Source organism: Euprymna scolopes, chromosome 30 (genome assembly GCF_053919585.1).
Source record: "Euprymna scolopes isolate OS-2025 chromosome 30, ASM5391958v1, whole genome shotgun sequence".
NCBI lineage: Eukaryota > Metazoa > Mollusca > Cephalopoda > Sepiida > Sepiolidae > Euprymna > Euprymna scolopes.
The window spans coordinates 10,550,931-10,569,859 of NC_136511.1; the positions used below are offsets into that span (position 1 = coordinate 10,550,931).

The 18,929-nt window shown below is 35.0% G+C and overlaps 1 protein-coding gene across 4 annotated transcripts in view; it reads right to left on the minus strand.

The window, feature by feature from the left end:
- Positions 1-18,929, minus strand: part of LOC145254651 (FK506-binding protein 15-like) — a 125,640-nt gene that overhangs the window by 10,337 nt on the left and 96,374 nt on the right. For all 4 annotated transcript variants that reach the window (XM_080113287.1, XM_080113285.1, XM_080113288.1 and 1 more), the window contains 4 exons: positions 18,086-18,178; positions 14,126-14,290; positions 10,146-10,253; positions 1,799-1,982 (listed from right to left, as the gene is read on the minus strand). In XM_080113287.1, the coding sequence (XP_079969413.1) occupies positions 1,799-1,982; positions 10,146-10,253; positions 14,126-14,290; positions 18,086-18,178 (550 nt within the window). The remainder of the gene's footprint in view (positions 1-1,798; positions 1,983-10,145; positions 10,254-14,125; positions 14,291-18,085; positions 18,179-18,929) is intronic.

The window sequence follows — 18,929 nt, forward strand, 5'->3', positions numbered from 1 at the left end:
AATACACCTGAACTTGGTTCATTATTATACGACTCAGTGTGGCTGAATCTAACAAGATTTGAAACCAGAACCTCAGAGTCTGGGGCCTGAGACTCTACCAATGAACCAATCAAACAAAACAAAACATTCAAAACTGCACAAGTTCATGCCAATGTTTTCACGTTGTCTAAAACACAAGAAAGCATACATATGCACATCACCTATAGTCGACTGAATTCACACCGTTACATATTAGGGACCTTGTTGATAATAATGTAGAAAACTTTGATAATCACTAAGTGTGAAATGTTACTGCAATATCTCTGTCTTCATGTCACCATTTCAGTTAAAATAAAAAAGTTAATAAAATAATCAGTCTCTCTCTTTGGTGAGAATCAATTCTCTTCCAAAATACAACCTTTAAGAAACTCAGCAAACGTCTCCTTTTATCTTTTTCTGCATGAAAAGAAGCTTTATATGTATAGCAACCACTAGATGATAAAGGAAAGCAGGCAAGCTAATACACATATAAACACGCATCTACAATGCACACACACACAATTCACACACACTGTCACATGCAAATTCACAATGTCAGCTGAAACAAAACGTGACACCTCAATTTCGTACTACACACTAAACAACTTTCTTCACCTGGAACGTTTCTGAACATTCAGAACTCAAACTACTTACATATTTTGACACGAGACTTCATCTTTTCTTGCTTAAAGTTAAAAAGAAATCCTAGATGAATTTTTTATTTGATTCCAGATCAGACTTATTTTGGGAAGTGGATTTTTCTTCCACATTAAAAACTGACTGTATGCCTAACTCTACCTTCATGGGGAGACAAGTAAATTCTTTCTTGTTTTTCTTACTTGGAAGTCACCACTTATCAAGGCCTGAAGGCCACTTGAGGATAAGGGTTAATGAATGTAAGGTGGTAGTATAGTAATCGTTAATGGTGTAAATTGGGTAGAATTTGATTATTTATGAGGACAGTTCAACAAGAATTTGTTTACATTGGATTTGAAGGCTACCATGCTGTATTCAACTGGGAAGCAGGCCAGCAGAACAATGATCCAAGAGCGGTAAGTTCTGAGAAAGAAGCTTTGTATCTAGTGTTTAGAATTAGGCACAAATAGAGAGTGGAGTAAATCCTATATAGTGGTTGTAACTAGTAGAGTGTTTTTTGTGAAAGTTTGGCAAGGGGGAACGATAGATTGAAACTCAGACAAGTACTTGCCATGAAAATAACGATAGAGCAGAGACAGGCCTGTAACGTCTCTTTAAGGATTTTTTGTCATTTTTTTTTATATTACCAACAGATTATTTGGCTTTTGTCCAGCATTCTCCCAATATTAAAAAGCACAAATTAAAACAATCTGGATGATGTATGTACTTGTGACAGAATGAAAATCTCCTATTCCAAAAATCATGTAAATTCAGTTTTGTAATGCCTACAATTTCTCATTAATCACTTAAAAATGATTTTCTTTATAAAAAATAAAACAATTTGATGAAATTATGTTTTTTGGAATATGATATTTTGATTCAGTCATGAGTACGTACATTATACAGATTTTGCTGTATTTTTGCTTTTAAATATTAGGGAAATACTGGACACCCACCAAGTATTTAGATCATCTCATCCTCATAAATAAATGTTTGTAGAGATTATTAATATTAGACTGGGACAGTTATTAGGAGAGATGAAGGAATTTGGGTAATCTGTAAATATAGAAATCTAATTCTCTTGAATGAAAATGATTTGTCTGAATCTGTTGAAAACAATTTTTTTTTTTATTTCCCATTTTACCTGGAGTTTGAGTTTGGTCTTCATCTTTTTTATTTGTTTCTTCTTCCTCTCTTTCCACTTCTCTTTCTACCTCTCTTTCCTCCTCTTGGACCTCTTCCACTTTTTCATCTTCCTTCTCTTCTTCATCCCTGGAATTTTCATTCACTTTTGGTTCAGATTTATTCACCAATGTCAAAGTGGTTGTCTAAAAAAAAAAAAACCCGAAAAAATGAAAAGCTAACAATGAAAGTAAAAACATTTTAAATTTATCATGGCTATCAAGTTGTTGTCTAATAGTTTTTATCGAAAGGAAGAGATTTGCATTTTATGTTTTATCCCTTAATCTCTGTCTCCAAGCTTGGTGTCTTTGAGGATTGGTTCCGTCCAAATTCCACTGCCGAAGATCTTAATTGATGGCTGGCGTCAAAATTTATTTGGGTCATCCAACTTTTCTCAGGCCTTTTACCTCAAGGTTTCTGCATTTTTTATCCTTTTAACATGGCCAAACCAATGTAGCTGACGGATTGTCAGGAGTTTATCAAGTCTCATCAACCAGGTATCTGAACTGATATGTCAGGTCTAATCTGACAACATTGTATATGCATCTGGTGATTTTATCCAGCATCATGCTCTAAATACATGAAATGGCTTGCAATAGTCGGATTAGCAACAGTTTGCAGAACTTCTCCCATGCCGATTTTACCCTAATAGTAGAGCCAAACTAGAAACTATTTCTAGCGCTCAACATATGACCAAGATAACTAAAGAGTATCATCTTTTTTAGTGTTTATTTTTCTTCTTGAGAGTCACCACTTATCAAGGCCCGAAGGCCACTCGAGGATAAGGTTGCGGTAGTGCAGTAACAAAGTCAACCTTCGTCGACTGGACCATACTCATCTCTTTCTACGGATCTTAAAGCAACGTGGGCGTGGAAGGAAACAGAAAGACCAGCCGAAATATGTGGCTAACTCGGATTCGTGAAGATACCGATTTTATTATTTATGGGGACGGCTCAACAAGAACTTGTTTACATTGGATTTGAAAGAAACCATGTTGTATTCAACTAGGAAGCAGGCCAGAAGAACAGTGTTCTACAAGTGGGTAGTTCTGAGAAAGAAGCTTTGTTCATGGAATCTGCATTTAGAATTAGGCACAGATTAGAGAGTGGAATAAATCATATATAGTGGTTGTAGCTAATAGAGTTTTTTCGTGAAAGTTTGTTAAGGGGAAACCATAGACTGGAGTTCAGTCAAGCACTTTGTGTAACCAAGTTATGGGGTTGATATGCCGTTGTAGAGAAAGAGCCAAAAGAACGAAAAAATAGGACGATCAAATAACTCTGTGGTTAGAACAGACAAAGGATGTCAAGAGATACTTATTTTTGTAACGGTCAGAGTTTGGAGTGAGCTGGCTGTTTATTTTGAAACACAGAATTCGAGATGAAATGACAGGCGGTTGTTTATTTTGGAAAACAAGGTTTGAAAGCTGATGACAGGCAAGTTTTCTTGTTGTAAACATATACAAACTCGTGATGTTTAAAGGGCATTGATGGATATGTATATATTCCTCGAACACAGTAAAAAGAAAACGAGAGAAGAGAAGGAGAAGAGAGAATTCGATTTTGGCAAATTCAGATGGTGTTAAAGTCGGGCAGAGAGGGCTTTTGGCTTAAAACACGTATCTCCAATGGCCGAAAAACTTATCTGAACTCGAGTCACAAGCTACAGTTTTAAAATAGCTACAGCCAACTACCTTCAAACTCTGAAATATTATTAGACCATTATTATTGTGAATAAACCCAGATTAATTGTTTATTCGTGTGTGGAATCGTTTTTATTTCCTTTTTCACCACACTAAAATCTACGGCTCTCTTATCGGCGATGTTCGCCGGTAAGCGAGTACACAACGACAGGTCCGGAGTATAAATTTAGACGATCAACTGATAATTCTGTCACTACCCAATACCAGCAATATTAAGACGGCTAAGAATTATCACCGGCAGTGGTCACTGGAAGGACGAAAATAGTGAGCTGCAAACCGCCAGAGTCGGGTCGTTTTCAGGCTGCCGTAATTGGAGTGGAAGAGTTCTGAGGTCGACGATCATCTCAACCGACCGGCTGAAGGGGGTAACATTTGCACATGTGGGGATGCAAGTGAATATGGATGATGATAATAAACCAATGATGAAAACAAGCCATTTATCATCATAAGTTACCGCATGGAAATATTCCCCCCCCCCCGCCAAATCAAACCTTTTAAAGTCAAAATTGACGGCTATATCCAAAACAGAATTTACCTTATGTGTACGCAAAACCGAATATAACATGAGAGTTTCTATCTTAGAACTTCTCATCCGTAGAACACAATAACATGGGACTGCTTTCTAGCTAACTAGAACATTATTGTAGAACTTCTTAGGTGATGTGTTATATGCAGATAATCAAATAGGTGAGCTGTGGTAGAGTGAGGAAAGCTTCGTTCCAGTGTATAGGGAAGCGATATAACTCCATGCAACCTGACTGATATTAACTCATTGGACCATGCTGCGTGGAGATCAGGTATGAGACATTGTTTGGTATTGACAACCAGAGAGTCCGAGACACTTGCAGCACCTTGAATACGAAAATGGGATGAAAAGGAAAAAGTTGCGACATACAATTGTTGTAAGATTGGTTGAATTTATCTCACATCAAGTATCTATTTCCGTCCTATTTGAAGGTTCTTGGTAAGTTGCAGAAACGCATCTAATTTGATGAGCTCCACTCTTTCTTTTCTCTTCACTCTCTCACTAACAGACATGATTTTTTTTTTTTTACATAGGCATCACCACTTATCAAGGCACAGAGGCCACTGGAGGATAAGGGTTAAGAGTATACAGTAGTCAATTGGACAATATAGTAATCGTAATGGAAATTCAGTAAATTTGTTAATTTAAGTGGAACGGCTCATAAAGAACTTGTTTACATTGGACTTGAAGACAACCATATTGTAGTCAGCTGGAAAGCAGGAAAACGAAAGGCAGTTCCACAGGCGTGCAGTTCTAAGAAAGAAGCTTTGTTCATGGAATCTACGTTAAGGTTTAGGCACAGATAAAGAGTGAGGAAAATTATTGATAGGGTTTTCAGCTAGTCTAGTGTTTCTTAGTTTGGCGAGGGGGAACCATAGATTGGAGCTTAGTTGAGCATTTGTTATGAAAATAACGATAAAGCAGAGACAAACTCGCAACATCTCTTCTGTGAGAAAGACGTTGCAGGGAAGAGAAAAGGATATCTTCTACGAGGCTATGAAGTCTATTCTGAACTCTATCAAGGCAGGACAAGTCCTTTCTAGCAGCTCCTGCCCAGATGTGGCAACAGTACTCCATCCTTGGATGTACCTGGCTCTTATATAGATAGAGAATTGCATCAGCAGTGAGATATCTACTGAATCGAGAGAAGGATCCCACCATTTTTCCAGCGGCCTTGGCAACAGATTTGATGTATGTGTTCCATTTCAGATCAGGAGTAAAGGTCAAGCCCAGAAGCTTGTCAAAACATGACGCCTCCCCAAGACGTGAGCTATTCATTTCAATTGATGCCAGATGGGGATCAGAGCGTTGATGATGTAAAGATAAAAGCTTGGTTTTAGATGCATTAAAAGTAATTAGCCACTCTTTTTCCTATTGTACTACGTGCTCAAGATCAGAGGAGAGAGAATCGGAGAGAACTTGCTCGTTTACGGTCTTAGATGTGCTACCATAGATGGTAGTGTCATCAGCATGTCTACGAATGATGTAAGGATGTGATTTGGAAGATCATTAATGTAGATCATGAAGAGAGTTGGGCCCACTAGTCTCAGTCTTTTCTATATAAATAAAACAGTAGATGTGTGTGTGTGGGGGGGGGTCAGTATGAAAATATTTAACTGATAAACTATTAAACTACTGGCCACATAATACTAAAATTAACAGGTAATCATACACCAAGGATGGTTTATGACAAGTAAAATCTTTAAATGGATGAATAACGTGTACAGAAATATACAGGCATATTTCTATTACTTTTGCGCATACACAAATTCATTCATAGCTTGAAGTGATTTAATTTTAAATGTTTCTTATTTATTTGTTTATAGCTCAAATGGTAGGGAACACTAAATGTTTTAGTTTTGATTCTAGCTGATGGCACCCATGTCATTTTTTTTCTTAACTTTTGAAATCACTAATATATATATATATATATATATATATAAATAATATTCAATAGAAAATTGGCTCTTTAATAATAAATACAAAACCCACATGAATAAAAATACAGTAATACCTCAGTTGGCAAATGTTTCGGTAGTCGAACAACTCAGTGTTCAAACCAAAACTAGGAGATTTTCTTGCTTCGGTAGTCGAACGAAATTTCGGAGTTCCAACTGCCGGCTTCGCTTCGAATGTAAACAAGCAGCGGTGTTCCTCAATGGAATGTTGTAATTCATACTAGTCGTAATACTTTTGAAGTGAAGTGCGACAACCCAACCCAACTCCAACGACGTTGCCACGTGAGTCTGAACTTTGCGACGAGAGATATATTTAGAACAGTGTCGTCGCAACCTCTTCGACGATCTAGTCGGTGTCAGAGTTATTTTTAGTATATCAGCGTGGTACCAGAACCACACAATTTGATTGGTCGACCCCTTTTTTGCGTGGGACGACAAAGGAACTTGGTGTCCAAAAAGTAAAAAGAAAAGGCCAGTAGACTTCAATAGGACGAATGAAGTGGACATATCTTGAGACGACGAATGAAGAGGACATATCTTGAAACGACAGTAATTGTGCAAAACAAAAAAAAAAAAAAAAAACTTTAGTGTTCAAATAATCGGTTTAGCATCGTATAAAGACTTTAAAAACAAAGTGATGTACATTCTTTTACTAGAAGAAAATTAAGAGAAATAACAGTAAAATGAGTGCAAAACAGAAAACTGTACGAATGAGGATCAAATTTAAAAAGGAACTTACAGAGAAATTTGAAAGAGGAATACGTGCGTCAGCACTTGCAAAAGAATATGAAATGGCAAAATCAACTATAAGTACTATTTTAAAGCATAGAGATTCTATTAAAGCTAGTGATGTAGCTAAAGGTGTGACTACAATTACTAAACAAAGGTCACAGTTACTAGAGAAAGTAGAAAAGTTAACTTTTATTTACATAAAGCAATTGATGTCAGTTGGAGAAATTGTAAGTGAGGAATTTGTGTCAAAAAGCAAAAAATTTATGATTTATTGAAATTAAATCCTTTCACAAGTGATGAGAAATTTGAATTTTAAAAGAAGATGGTTTCGAGAAATTCAAAAGGAGAAGTGGTATTCGTAGCATCGTCCAACACGGAGAGGTGACAAGTTTGGATAACGCAGCAACAGACACGTTCAAGGTCAAGTTTGCAAACTATGTAAAAGAGAATGCGTATTTACCTCAACTTTTTTGTTTCGCTAGATGGACATACCATTACACTTTTTTGTTTAGCTAGATGGACATACCATTAAACTTTCTTGTTTAGCTAGATGCACATACCATTAAACTTTTTTGTTTAGCTAGATGCACATACCATTAAACTTTTTTGTTTAGCTAGATGCACATACCATTAAACTTTTTTGTTTAGCTAGATGCACATACCATTAAACTTTTTTGTTTAGCTAGATGCACATACCATTAAACTTTTTTGTTTCGCTAGATGCACATACCATTAAACTTTTTTGTTTCGCTAGATGGACATACCATTAAACTTTTTTGTTTCGCTAGATGGACATACCATTAAACTTTCTTGTTTAGCTAGATGCACATACCATTAAACTTTTTTGTTTAGCTAGATGCACATACCATTAAACTTTTTTGTTTCGCTAGATGCACATACCATTAAACTTTTTTGTTTCGCTAGATGCACATACCATTAAACTTTTTTGTTTCGCTAGATGCACATACCATTACACTTTTTTGTTTAGCTAGATGCACATACCATTAAACTTTTTTGTTTAGCTAGATGCACATACCATTACACTTTTTTGTTTAGCTAGATGCACATACCATTACACTTTTTTGTTTAGCTAGATGCACATACCATTAAACTTTTGTTTAGCTAGATGCACATACCATTAAACTTTTTTGTTTAGCTAGATGGACATACCATTAAACTTTTTGTTTAGCTAGATGGACATACCATTAAACTTTTTTGTTTAGCTAGATGCACATACCATTAAACTTTTTTGTTTAGCTAGATGCACATACCATTAAACTTTTTTGTTTAGCTAGATGGACATACCATTAAACTTTCTTGTTTAGCTAGATGCACATACCATTAAACTTTTTTGTTTAGCTAGATGGACATACCATTAAACTTTTTTGTTTAGCTAGATGCACATACCATTACACTTTTTTGTTTCGCTAGATGCACATACCATTAAACTTTCTTGTTTAGCTAGATGCACATACCATTAAACTTTCTTGTTTAGCTAGATGCACATACCATTAAACTTTCTTGTTTAGCTAGATGCACATACCATTAAACTTTTTTGTTTAGCTAGATGCACATACCATTAAACTTTTTTGTTTAGCTAGATGCACATACCATTAAACTATTTTGTTTAGCTAGATGCACATACCATTAAACTATTTTGTTTAGCTAGATGCACATACCATTAAACTTTTTTGTTTAGCTAGATGGACATACCATTAAACTTTTTGTTTAGCTAGATGGACATACCATTAAACTTTTTTGTTTAGCTAGATGCACATACCATTAAACTTTTTTGTTTAGCTAGATGCACATACCATTAAACTTTTTTGTTTAGCTAGATGGACATACCATTAAACTTTCTTGTTTAGCTAGATGCACATACCATTAAACTTTTTTGTTTAGCTAGATGGACATACCATTAAACTTTTTTGTTTAGCTAGATGCACATACCATTACACTTTTTTGTTTCGCTAGATGCACATACCATTAAACTTTCTTGTTTAGCTAGATGCACATACCATTAAACTTTCTTGTTTAGCTAGATGCACATACCATTAAACTTTCTTGTTTAGCTAGATGCACATACCATTAAACTTTTTTGTTTAGCTAGATGCACATACCATTAAACTTTTTTGTTTAGCTAGATGCACATACCATTAAACTATTTTGTTTAGCTAGATGCACATACCATTAAACTATTTTGTTTAGCTAGATGCACATACCATTAAACTTTTTTGTTTAGCTAGATGGACATACCATTAAACTTTTGTTTAGCTAGATGGATATGTTACATGATAAGGGCTGTCCCCTGTTCATGTAAGTATAAAAATAGAGAGATTAGTTAAAATGAAAATAAGAGAAAGCAGAAATCGAACCCTGGACATAAGTTTTAAAGAACAATAGGTTTAAATGGAATGTCCAGTAAATTGTTAATTCGGATGAAATAAATAATAAATAAACTATTCAATTGTTAAAAGAATGTGGATAATAAAATATGGGTTAAATAAATTAGATATGTAGGTTGAATTCCTTTGTGGAAACAACACAAGAAAAAATAGATTATTGGGAAATCAATGTCGGAAACGTGCAAAGTCGCGCATGTTGAAAAATGTGAATTTTGCTCACGTGGCCGGGATGCATGGATTTCTCAATATAGGAAGTGAGTTAGTTGGTTGGAGAGACAGTCAGGGGAGACGGTCAGTGAGAAAACTCAGAGACAGGCGGACGTCTGAAGCGAGACGTCACTTCAGAAACTAAAATGTGAAACTTTGAATTCTTAATGAGGAAATCACGACCGGTCGTAAGGAAATAAATTCATCATGTGTTTTGTGATAAAGCTCATCTTTGTGTTTATGATTTCTACAAAAAGGTAAATTGTATTGTTATTATATGTCTGTGTTATAAAATGTCATTACATACACATCTGTCTCTCTAAGATACAACATCATATGTAATAAGACAAGAACTCTCACTTAGACTCATATCTTTACTAATAAGAACTCACGTAACATACGCGCACAAGTGGTATCGTCTAATACTAATAATAATAACAATATAACAGATATACCATTAAACTTTTTTGTTTAGCTAGATGGATATACCATTAAACTTTTTTGTTTAGCAAGATGGATATACCATTAAACTTCTTTGTTTAGCTAGATGGATATACCATTAAACTTTTTTGTTTAGCTAGATGGACATACCATTAAACTTTTTTTTGTTTAGCGAGATGGACATACCATTAAACTTTTTTGTTTAGCGAGATGGACATACCATTAAACTGTGACTATTATTAGATTGGATTAGGAAATAAAAAAAATCAAGATGACATAAGGACAGTAGGTTTGGGGTGCCAGATTTTAAATCGTGAAAAATTCAGAACAACACTAACCTTGATGATCTGAAGGAGAGTTGATAAAACTGCTGATCCCTGATAAGTTTCATCTTTGTTGAATTCGGATCGGGACGTCTGGAAAACTGCATTCATTATTCGTTTCACCTGAAACAGAAAACAAAATATTAAATTGTTTTACAGTTTTTAAAATGTGTATGACAGGGGAGGTGCATTATCAAATCCTCTGGAGAGAACATTATCTTTTCTATCCATCCATAGCCCTTGAGCCCCTGGAGGGACATAGGCCATCTACAACTTTGTAGATGCTTTTGTAGCGAGGAGTTCTTTTTTCGGGGTGAGGGTACGGAGCCCCACGCCCAACCTTCCCAGAAGGTACATACAGCACCTAGCCTTCCCAAATGGTCACTCATCTGGTACTGGCCAGGCTCAATGTTGCTTAACTCTGGTGAGAACTGGTGTGTCAACGTGATTGTGCCGTACTATGTTTAACAGCATGTTAACTCTTTATGCCAAAACTATGTTTTGTATGCAAATTGTTTTTTTTTTTTACTTTTTTGGAATACTATCTTGTATTTTGAATACACACATTCGGAAAATAATTCTTTGTTTTTATTTTTAAAAGGTGTTTCTTATTTACGTAAGAAGAAGGAAGTCTGCATTATCAGATCCTCTGGCGAGAGATTTGTTGGGCATTATCTTTCACAGCATGCTAACTCCTTTTATGTCAAAGGAGAAGAAAGAAATCTGTTAATTTAAGGTAAACAGGATTCCCTTTGTATCATTCAGACTATTATTCTCATTTTGGTTGTGAAATTCGCAATATTTCAGCAAATGCAACTTCCAACCACATTGTGTCGAAGCTTTACAGAATATGGATGCCACGTCGAAAGAACGGCTAAGAGTTCTTCACTTCACTCCCATGTTTTCTTGTCTGCTCCTGCGAACTGGAGCTGCTACTTCAACTATTCTACACCTACTAATCCAAACATTCTCATCCATTCTTTGAATGTGACCATACCATCAAAGTCTCCTGTTCTGCACACATCTATTAACAAAAGACATTTTTAGGAACAATTAGATGAAGTTTTTCTATTTATTGCATCATCATATAATCAAAATTGTTAAATCATTTCTTATTGTTGATCGACACAGAATTGTTTCCATCCATTTATTCTTCATGTTTGTGTCTTACAAACTCTTTTACATCATCATATTCAGTTTAACATCTGTTCTACATACCGGCATGCATTGGATGGCTTTCTAAAATTAACTTCCAAACTAATCTATATCTCTGCCCAGGTCTATTTATCCTTCTTCCCGTCAAGTCTATTTTTATTACTTTCTATCTCTTTGCTTTCTCTTTTCCTGTGAACTGGACCTACTATTTCAACTGTTCTACATCTACTAACTGACAAACTCTCATTCATTCTTTCAAGATGGCTATACAATTGAAGTCTACTTTCTCTGCACACATCTACCTATATTTATTTTCTTCTGAGATTACCAAAACTAAGTATGACTTTAAGATTCAAATTACAGTCATCGTATCATTTTCACTCACTGTCCTTAACATTCACAGGCCAGATTTCACTTCTATAAATCATACTGAGTATACTTTCATAGACCCTTTCTTTCGTCAATATTGGTAATACTCTGCTGGTTAGTAATGACAGAATTTCACGGAACTTACTCCATCTATATCTTTATATATATACAATTTTGAGAAATATTGCATAGAAAGCACAACTATGACATTAAAAAATAGGTTCTATGGGCACACGCCTCCAATGTTAATATTACATATTATAAAGTCACTTCACTATCGTTGCATTACTGGAAATTAATCAACGAAAATAAAACCCCTATTGTTGAATGGGTTATACTAAGGAAAGCTAAAGTTTGTAGTTTTTTCAAGTCACCTTGTTTTTTATGCCTAACTGGGAAGCTTGAAATAATTTGTTTTAAAAATCATGAAAAATTATTAAACATCAAATTAGAACCGCAATTAGTTGTAAACATTTTAAAGGATTTGCACTAAGCAAACTATGATTATACTAAGTATGATCCATTTAATAGAACTGCTTCTAAATTCCTAACTGCTCTTCCCCCATTCCTTTATTACATAAAAAAAAACTAATGTCAAGACTACAGTGTTTGACCAGTATGGCAGAAAATTGTAAGTAAAGTTTATCCTAAACAAAATTGTTAAATTCAGTAACATAAGACAATAACTCACTTCTCGCTTGGAATCATTGGTTTACATATAAAGATTTAACTACACATACGTTACATATATATTAAATAAACACACACACACATATATATATATGTTTTATATATTATACAGCTGTAAGCATTAATATATAATACTAGCATTTTAGCCCGACATTGCCCAGGTGTTTCGAGGTGTATGTTGAGAAAAAAAAAAAAAAGAGTGGTAGTAGGAAGGCAGGCTCGAACATGTACTGCGAAGGAGGAAAAGAATAGGGAAAAAACGTGATGTCTTTGCTGTTACGACCACTGCCAAACTGAAAGTGACATATGTTTTAATTAAGGCTAGACAATTGAAAGGAGAGGATGACTTTCGAAAATATCAGCGAAAAAAGCACCCCCCCCCCCTGTAGAAAAGTGCCCAGTTGAAGGTGAAGATATTAATGTTTTTAGCCAATTTTTCGATATTTGTCATCTAAAAGGTTGAACTTCAAAACGATACAGATCTTGTAAAAATCCGTCGCCTCTGTCGAAAGTTTTAAGTAGACATGCAACCATACATACATACATTTATATATTAGTAACTCAAATTTTCGACCCAAACCGATTAAAAAGCTTGCCCTATCTCTGAATACCCTTTATGTAAAATTTCGAATGTTTAGACCAGAAATTGTCTGAGTAATTTGGTAGAGACACAATTTTTTTTTTTTAACTTTGACCCCTTAACATTTATTGTTTTGGGCTCAAATCAAGTTATTCAGTTAGATCCATATCCAAGGAACCTATATCTAAAATTTCAAGTGTTCAGACCCAGAATTGGCGGAGGAGTTTGGTAGGGTTCTCAAAGGTCAAATAGTTGAACTTTGACCCCTTACCAGCCAAATTTCTGGCCGAAAACCGATTACAAAGGTTTTCCCAAATCTCAGTACCCTGTATATCAAATTTTGAGTCTGTAGACTGAAAATTGACAGAGTTATTGTGTAGGGAAATGTACACAGACACACACACACTTTCACTTTTATAGGTATATAGATTAAGAAATGAAAACAAAAAAAACAAACAAATTTGCTTCCGCTAATGTGTACATATACATAACTCTAAAGACTAGATTGACATGTGTCTCTATGTTGTAGATCTTAGCTCTGTTGTATGCATGTATAATGTATACATGTGAGAGAGTACAGAAGTGTTTACATTTATATATATGTTTGTTCTTTAATGATGTATTGATGCCAATAAGTGACTATGACCAATGAGTAATAAAAGGGAAACACGATACACTTATCCTAAATGCCTGTCTGGATGATGAACTTGAGAGACTGACCACTGAATTTTCCTTTTCCGCATACTTCCACTCTTTCCTTCCCCTATTCACTTCCATTCACAGAAGTTTTGTTTCTAATCTTTTTCTCTCTAGTAAAAGCTTGAGAAATTGTTTTTTCTATATTAAAAGTGTTCTTATACTAGCTCTGTTAGGATGATACATCCTCTGTTAGCCCGAAGACATGGGATCTCCGATAAGAGATCGCCACAGAAACATGTATGCGCATATGTAGCTCATGTTTGTATAAATAAAAACACACACATATATATATATCCCCATGTTACAAAAGTCTTTCTTCAAGAAAAAGTTTTAAAAAATAACTTGTTGAGATGCCACTTCCAGTTTTTGGTCTTTCATCTGTCCATTTTTTTTTTTTTCACACCATCTGATTTATTTTAACCTTATAATTTATCATTATATGAACAAAATCAATCCAGCCTAGAGTTTGGTTGGATAGGATTGAAATAACACACACGCTTACCTCAGTCGTCAAATCCATGGAAGCACCAGTCGCAGCTTGTGAAGAAGGATTTTCTTGTAACGACTGCATCTTTGCCGTCGTCTCTTCCAATTCTTCTTCTAATTCTTGGATTCGTTCATCGTATTTTGATTTCATTGTCGATGCCTGACTTCGGAGTTTCTCATACTAAAATGGAGAGAAAACAAAACCAAATATTTAAGCGGATCCATTCTTAAGATATGACCATTCGTATTTAGCGCAGATAAACGTACAGAACGAAAACAAAAATTCTGTTTTAGACCAAATCAGATTTTGAGTCAAATCACAAAACTGTTGACTCAGACTCCTTTTTATGTGGTTAAGTCATCAAACCGTATGGATATGTGCCCATCACTTGATTCAGCCTACATTAAAGAATAAATAAACTAGAGACATGTAAAACGAATTTCTATCTGGTGTAAGAGTCAGTGATCACTTCACATAAATTGGAATAAATGCACAGAAGATACTGCCATGTCTGCTGCAAATAAGGTGGACTCTAAAACTTCTCACCTCTGCCAGCATCCTATATCTTAATAAAGCCACCATTTGTTCATGCATGAAGTATTGTCGCCACAGCTGAGCTAGTGCATCAGCTAATAGTCTCTGCCGCACGAAAAGGGTCCAAAAAAAAGAGACTCTAACCTAATAGGTCCTACACTGTCTAAAAAGTCCAGGCTTTGTACCATCGCTGCAATGTTGCATCCATGTGCTTGCTTTTCAAGTACTTCAACAGAATATGCGTTGACTAAACTTGTTGCATTTGTGCCCTCCTCAACATAAATACCTCCTGAGAAACCCAACAAGCAGCAAAATCCCACCCCTTTACTGTCGAGGTCCTCAGATAGTGGAAAGCTCTCTACTCTAATAGCTTTTTTTACTTAAACCGCTTGCATTTGGACTTCACTCTGTTTCCCCAACTGTACCAACATGCAGAAATTTAAGTGTAATATGAACAAGCATCTTGCAGCACAAGTTCCCACTTAGGATGCTTCCATAAATTTGCCCCCTATTTCATAGTAACCCCTTACGTCTCAGTGCTAGTGAATCTTCTTTGATTTGGTTTAGTTTGATTTTATGGCATATCAACCTTTTTTTTCTTTGTTTATTTGCTGCAGAGTTTCATAATTTTTTTTTTTTTTGTTTTTGTTTTTTTTGGCGTGATTTAGATATTTTAATTTATTCAGTAAGTCAGCCTTTTTTTGTGTCATTACGTGATTTTTTTCAGGGGGTAAAGTTGGATTGAGTTAAAATAATATTTTGTATAAATTTACTTTTTCAGAAATGTTAGTATTTTGCTGGAATTTATTTTTTTAAATAGTTTTTTTCATATTCTTGACATTGTAATAATTTTGCCGGATATGCGCAAGATCGCCACAATCCAAAAGAAAGTATTTTAACGTAAAGAGTTCTTGGCATGCCAAACATTCTGGAGGGTCTTTTTTTTTTATTTAGCAGGAAGGAGTGGGTTATGTGCACGTATAATATGCGAATGAGACAAAACCACTTCCTTTCTATGCGATTTTCTGGAATCTGGTAATCGTTCTATTATGGGTTTGATTTTGCAAAGTTTGTTATTTGGCCAGTTATTAGATTGTTCTTGCTATTTCTTTGTAATGAGATTATTATTAGTGTTTGTAGTCCGAGTAGAGAATTTCTATATTGCATTCATTGAATTTTACTGCCTTTTTAGCAGCTACGTCGGCTATTTCATTGCTCTGAATTCCAAAATGACTGGGGATCCAGCGGAATTTGATATTTTTGTTTTGTGAAAAAGTATGTATTTTTTGTAATACGTTGATGAGTAGCAGGTTATTTAAGTTTGGGTTCTTTAAGGATTCGAGTATTGATAGGGAGTCTGAATAACCAATAAATTTGTTGAGGGTGAAAAATCAGTAATGAGGTCTAGTGTCAGATCTAAAGTTGTGGCTTCGGCACTAAAAATTGAATCATGGTCTGGTAGTCACTTCTGTAAGGTAATGTTAGTGGATAAGACTCCACATCCAGTTCTGTTACTGTCTTTGGAATCATCTGTGTAGATATGCTGATGGTTTGTGTGTTTTTCCTGAACGTTAAGGAGTTTTTCTTTATAGGTTAGTGGATGAGTTTGATTTTTTGAGAGCTTGTTTAGTTCAAAGATAATTTCAGGCTGTTTTAGTAGCCAGGGTGGAAGGCTCAGTTGGTTGACATCATGGATGTCTGTGATTCTGATACCTGTGTCTTCCACTAGTGGTTTTGTACAAAGACCAAAAGGTTTTATAGCTTTTACTTTTTGGTCGTATAGGTTTTTGTAATTGGGATTGAAGGTACGGTTGTGGGCTGGATTTGTTGGTTGTGACTTTTTTCATATCAGAGTGAGTAATCTGAGTCTTCTTTGGAGTGAATTGAAGTTAAAAACAATGAATCTTTAGAGAGTAAGTGTATAGCAGATGCTGTTCACTGAAAAAAAGAAAAGTTGTAGTCGTTCCCACTAATACAGCATCGGCCCTACAAGAAACTATTGCATGATTGAGATTACATTCAGCAAACGGCAATACAACAGCTCCAGTATTTTGCACCTGCTTCTCTATTTTTAATTTCATATTTTTTAAGTTGCTAAAAAAAATATGAATTGTAGATTCATTTCTTTCATACATTGGTTCTTTTGAACATTTTGCAGTTCGTGTCATTTATGTGGGATTAAGAATAGCATTTCCTTTTGCTTTTGTTGATTCGAACAAGAATTAACGTAAACATTGTAATGTATCAAGATTAAATCAGTAAAAACAAACTTAATGATTAATTTGATTAAAAAAAAAAAATCGAGTCTTTCAATGTTGCGCATTTAAATAGCTGATGGCTAGAATTATGCTACATAAGTCCATATGAATCGGTATTGTATGAGTCTGTTATTGACATTTGTTTCTCAATTAAAAAAGATATGTACTTACAGGAGCGACCATGTTGTGTCCTTTCAGGAGAAATATCCCCAAAAACTCAAAATAAATCCCACCCGTTAACTGTAAAGGTCTCGAGACGTCGGAAGGCTTTCTACTTTAATAGTGTTTGCTCTCTAACTGCAACTGCTTGAACTTCCTTCCCCCTTTCCCTGACAACATACAGAAATTTATGTAATATGAACAAACATCTGGCTACACAATTCCCCACTAAGGATGCCCCCGAAGATTTGGCCCCTAATTCATAGTATACAATTATGTCTTAGTGGCAGTATGGCTTGTTTGTAGTAAATTGAATTAAAAACAAACAAAACTGTTTTATCAATTGGAATTCTTATTGAGATGAGTAATTTGTATTATTTATTTATTTATTTATTTGCGGACTATTTTCCTCACTTTTTTAGTTGTTGTTTCACAACGTTTTAGCCAATTATTCCTCTGGTCTTCATCAGGTGGTTACCATGACGGGATAGGAACTCCGAATCTCCTAACTGCATCCTCAGCAATTACTGTCTTTCATAGTTGTCGTCTCACCACGTTTTGACCAACTAAGCCTCTGGCGGCCTTTGGGTAGGATTGAAACTGCTATCTTCAGACAATGCTCACCATAAACCGTAGAGATTCAACGTCTCTATCCACTGCGCCAACTAAAAGATGGGGATAATAGTCCGCAATAAATAAATAAAAAACTGACTCTTTCAACGTTTTGCACGTATATGGCAGAAGGCTAGAATTCCATATAAATCAGCATCGTTCAATTTTTTGGATCAGCTTCATTCTGTTATTGGTTTACAAGGAGTACCATACAAAGGTTGTCCACATCCACAGTTAAATTGGTGTATGGAACCGATAGGGTTTGAACTTGACACATGCAGGTTATTACTCCACATTGGTATTAAATTCCTTAATACAACCTCATACCAGAGTTACAGGACAGATCATAAAAAAATACAATTTCATAACGAACATGTACTTTCCATGAAAAGATGCAATCAATTTGACTCACCTTTTCTTGCCAGACTTTTAATTCTTCAATTTGTTCTCGCAATTCAGCCTCCTTTTCACTGTTTTCAGGAACCGCAGTCTTTAAAGTCTGCAACTAAAAAAAAAGAAAAAAGAAAAAAAAAAAAACCAAGAATGATTATTCTCAAGATGCATTGGTTAAATCTCTTGGATTTAGTGATGAGGCAGAGAGCAGATCCATGATTAAATGGATCTACAATTTGAAATCTGAACAAAGCCGATATATTATGTGAGAGGATTTGCTAAAAGTAGTATATTTGACCAACAAATCGATTTTGCTGGTATGGCCACGTGGAATGCTAATTCTCTTGAATAAACCATCACAAAAACAAGCCAAAAAAAACTTTGAAGTGATTACACACGATCATACACACTAGCATTTGGAGAGAGATGTCCTGCTAAACTGTGCGAACTGAAGAGTGAACTCAAGAAATATTAAAAAAAAAAAAAAGTATGACAGATTGAGTAATGAACAGAACAACTACATTAACCATCCAAAATTATAATCGAATTATCTCCCCTTTGCAAACTGGCTGTTTGAAGTTTTTAATGCTAGATGGCTTTGATAATCAGTTTGCACAGGAGATGGTATTAGCATATAAACTCTACTTTTTAATTGAAGAGGGTTTTTAATTATATGAGATGCAGGACCGACACAAAGCAAAGACGAAATAAAACTTTCGCCTCAATACATCTTAAGTATTAGAATGAGTTACTAAGAATGAGTAACAAAGTATGACCTTGAGGATCAACTGATGCGTTATAGAAGATATTTGTAGTTGAATTTCAATTATTGCTAAACAAATTGAAGATGCATAATGTAAGAT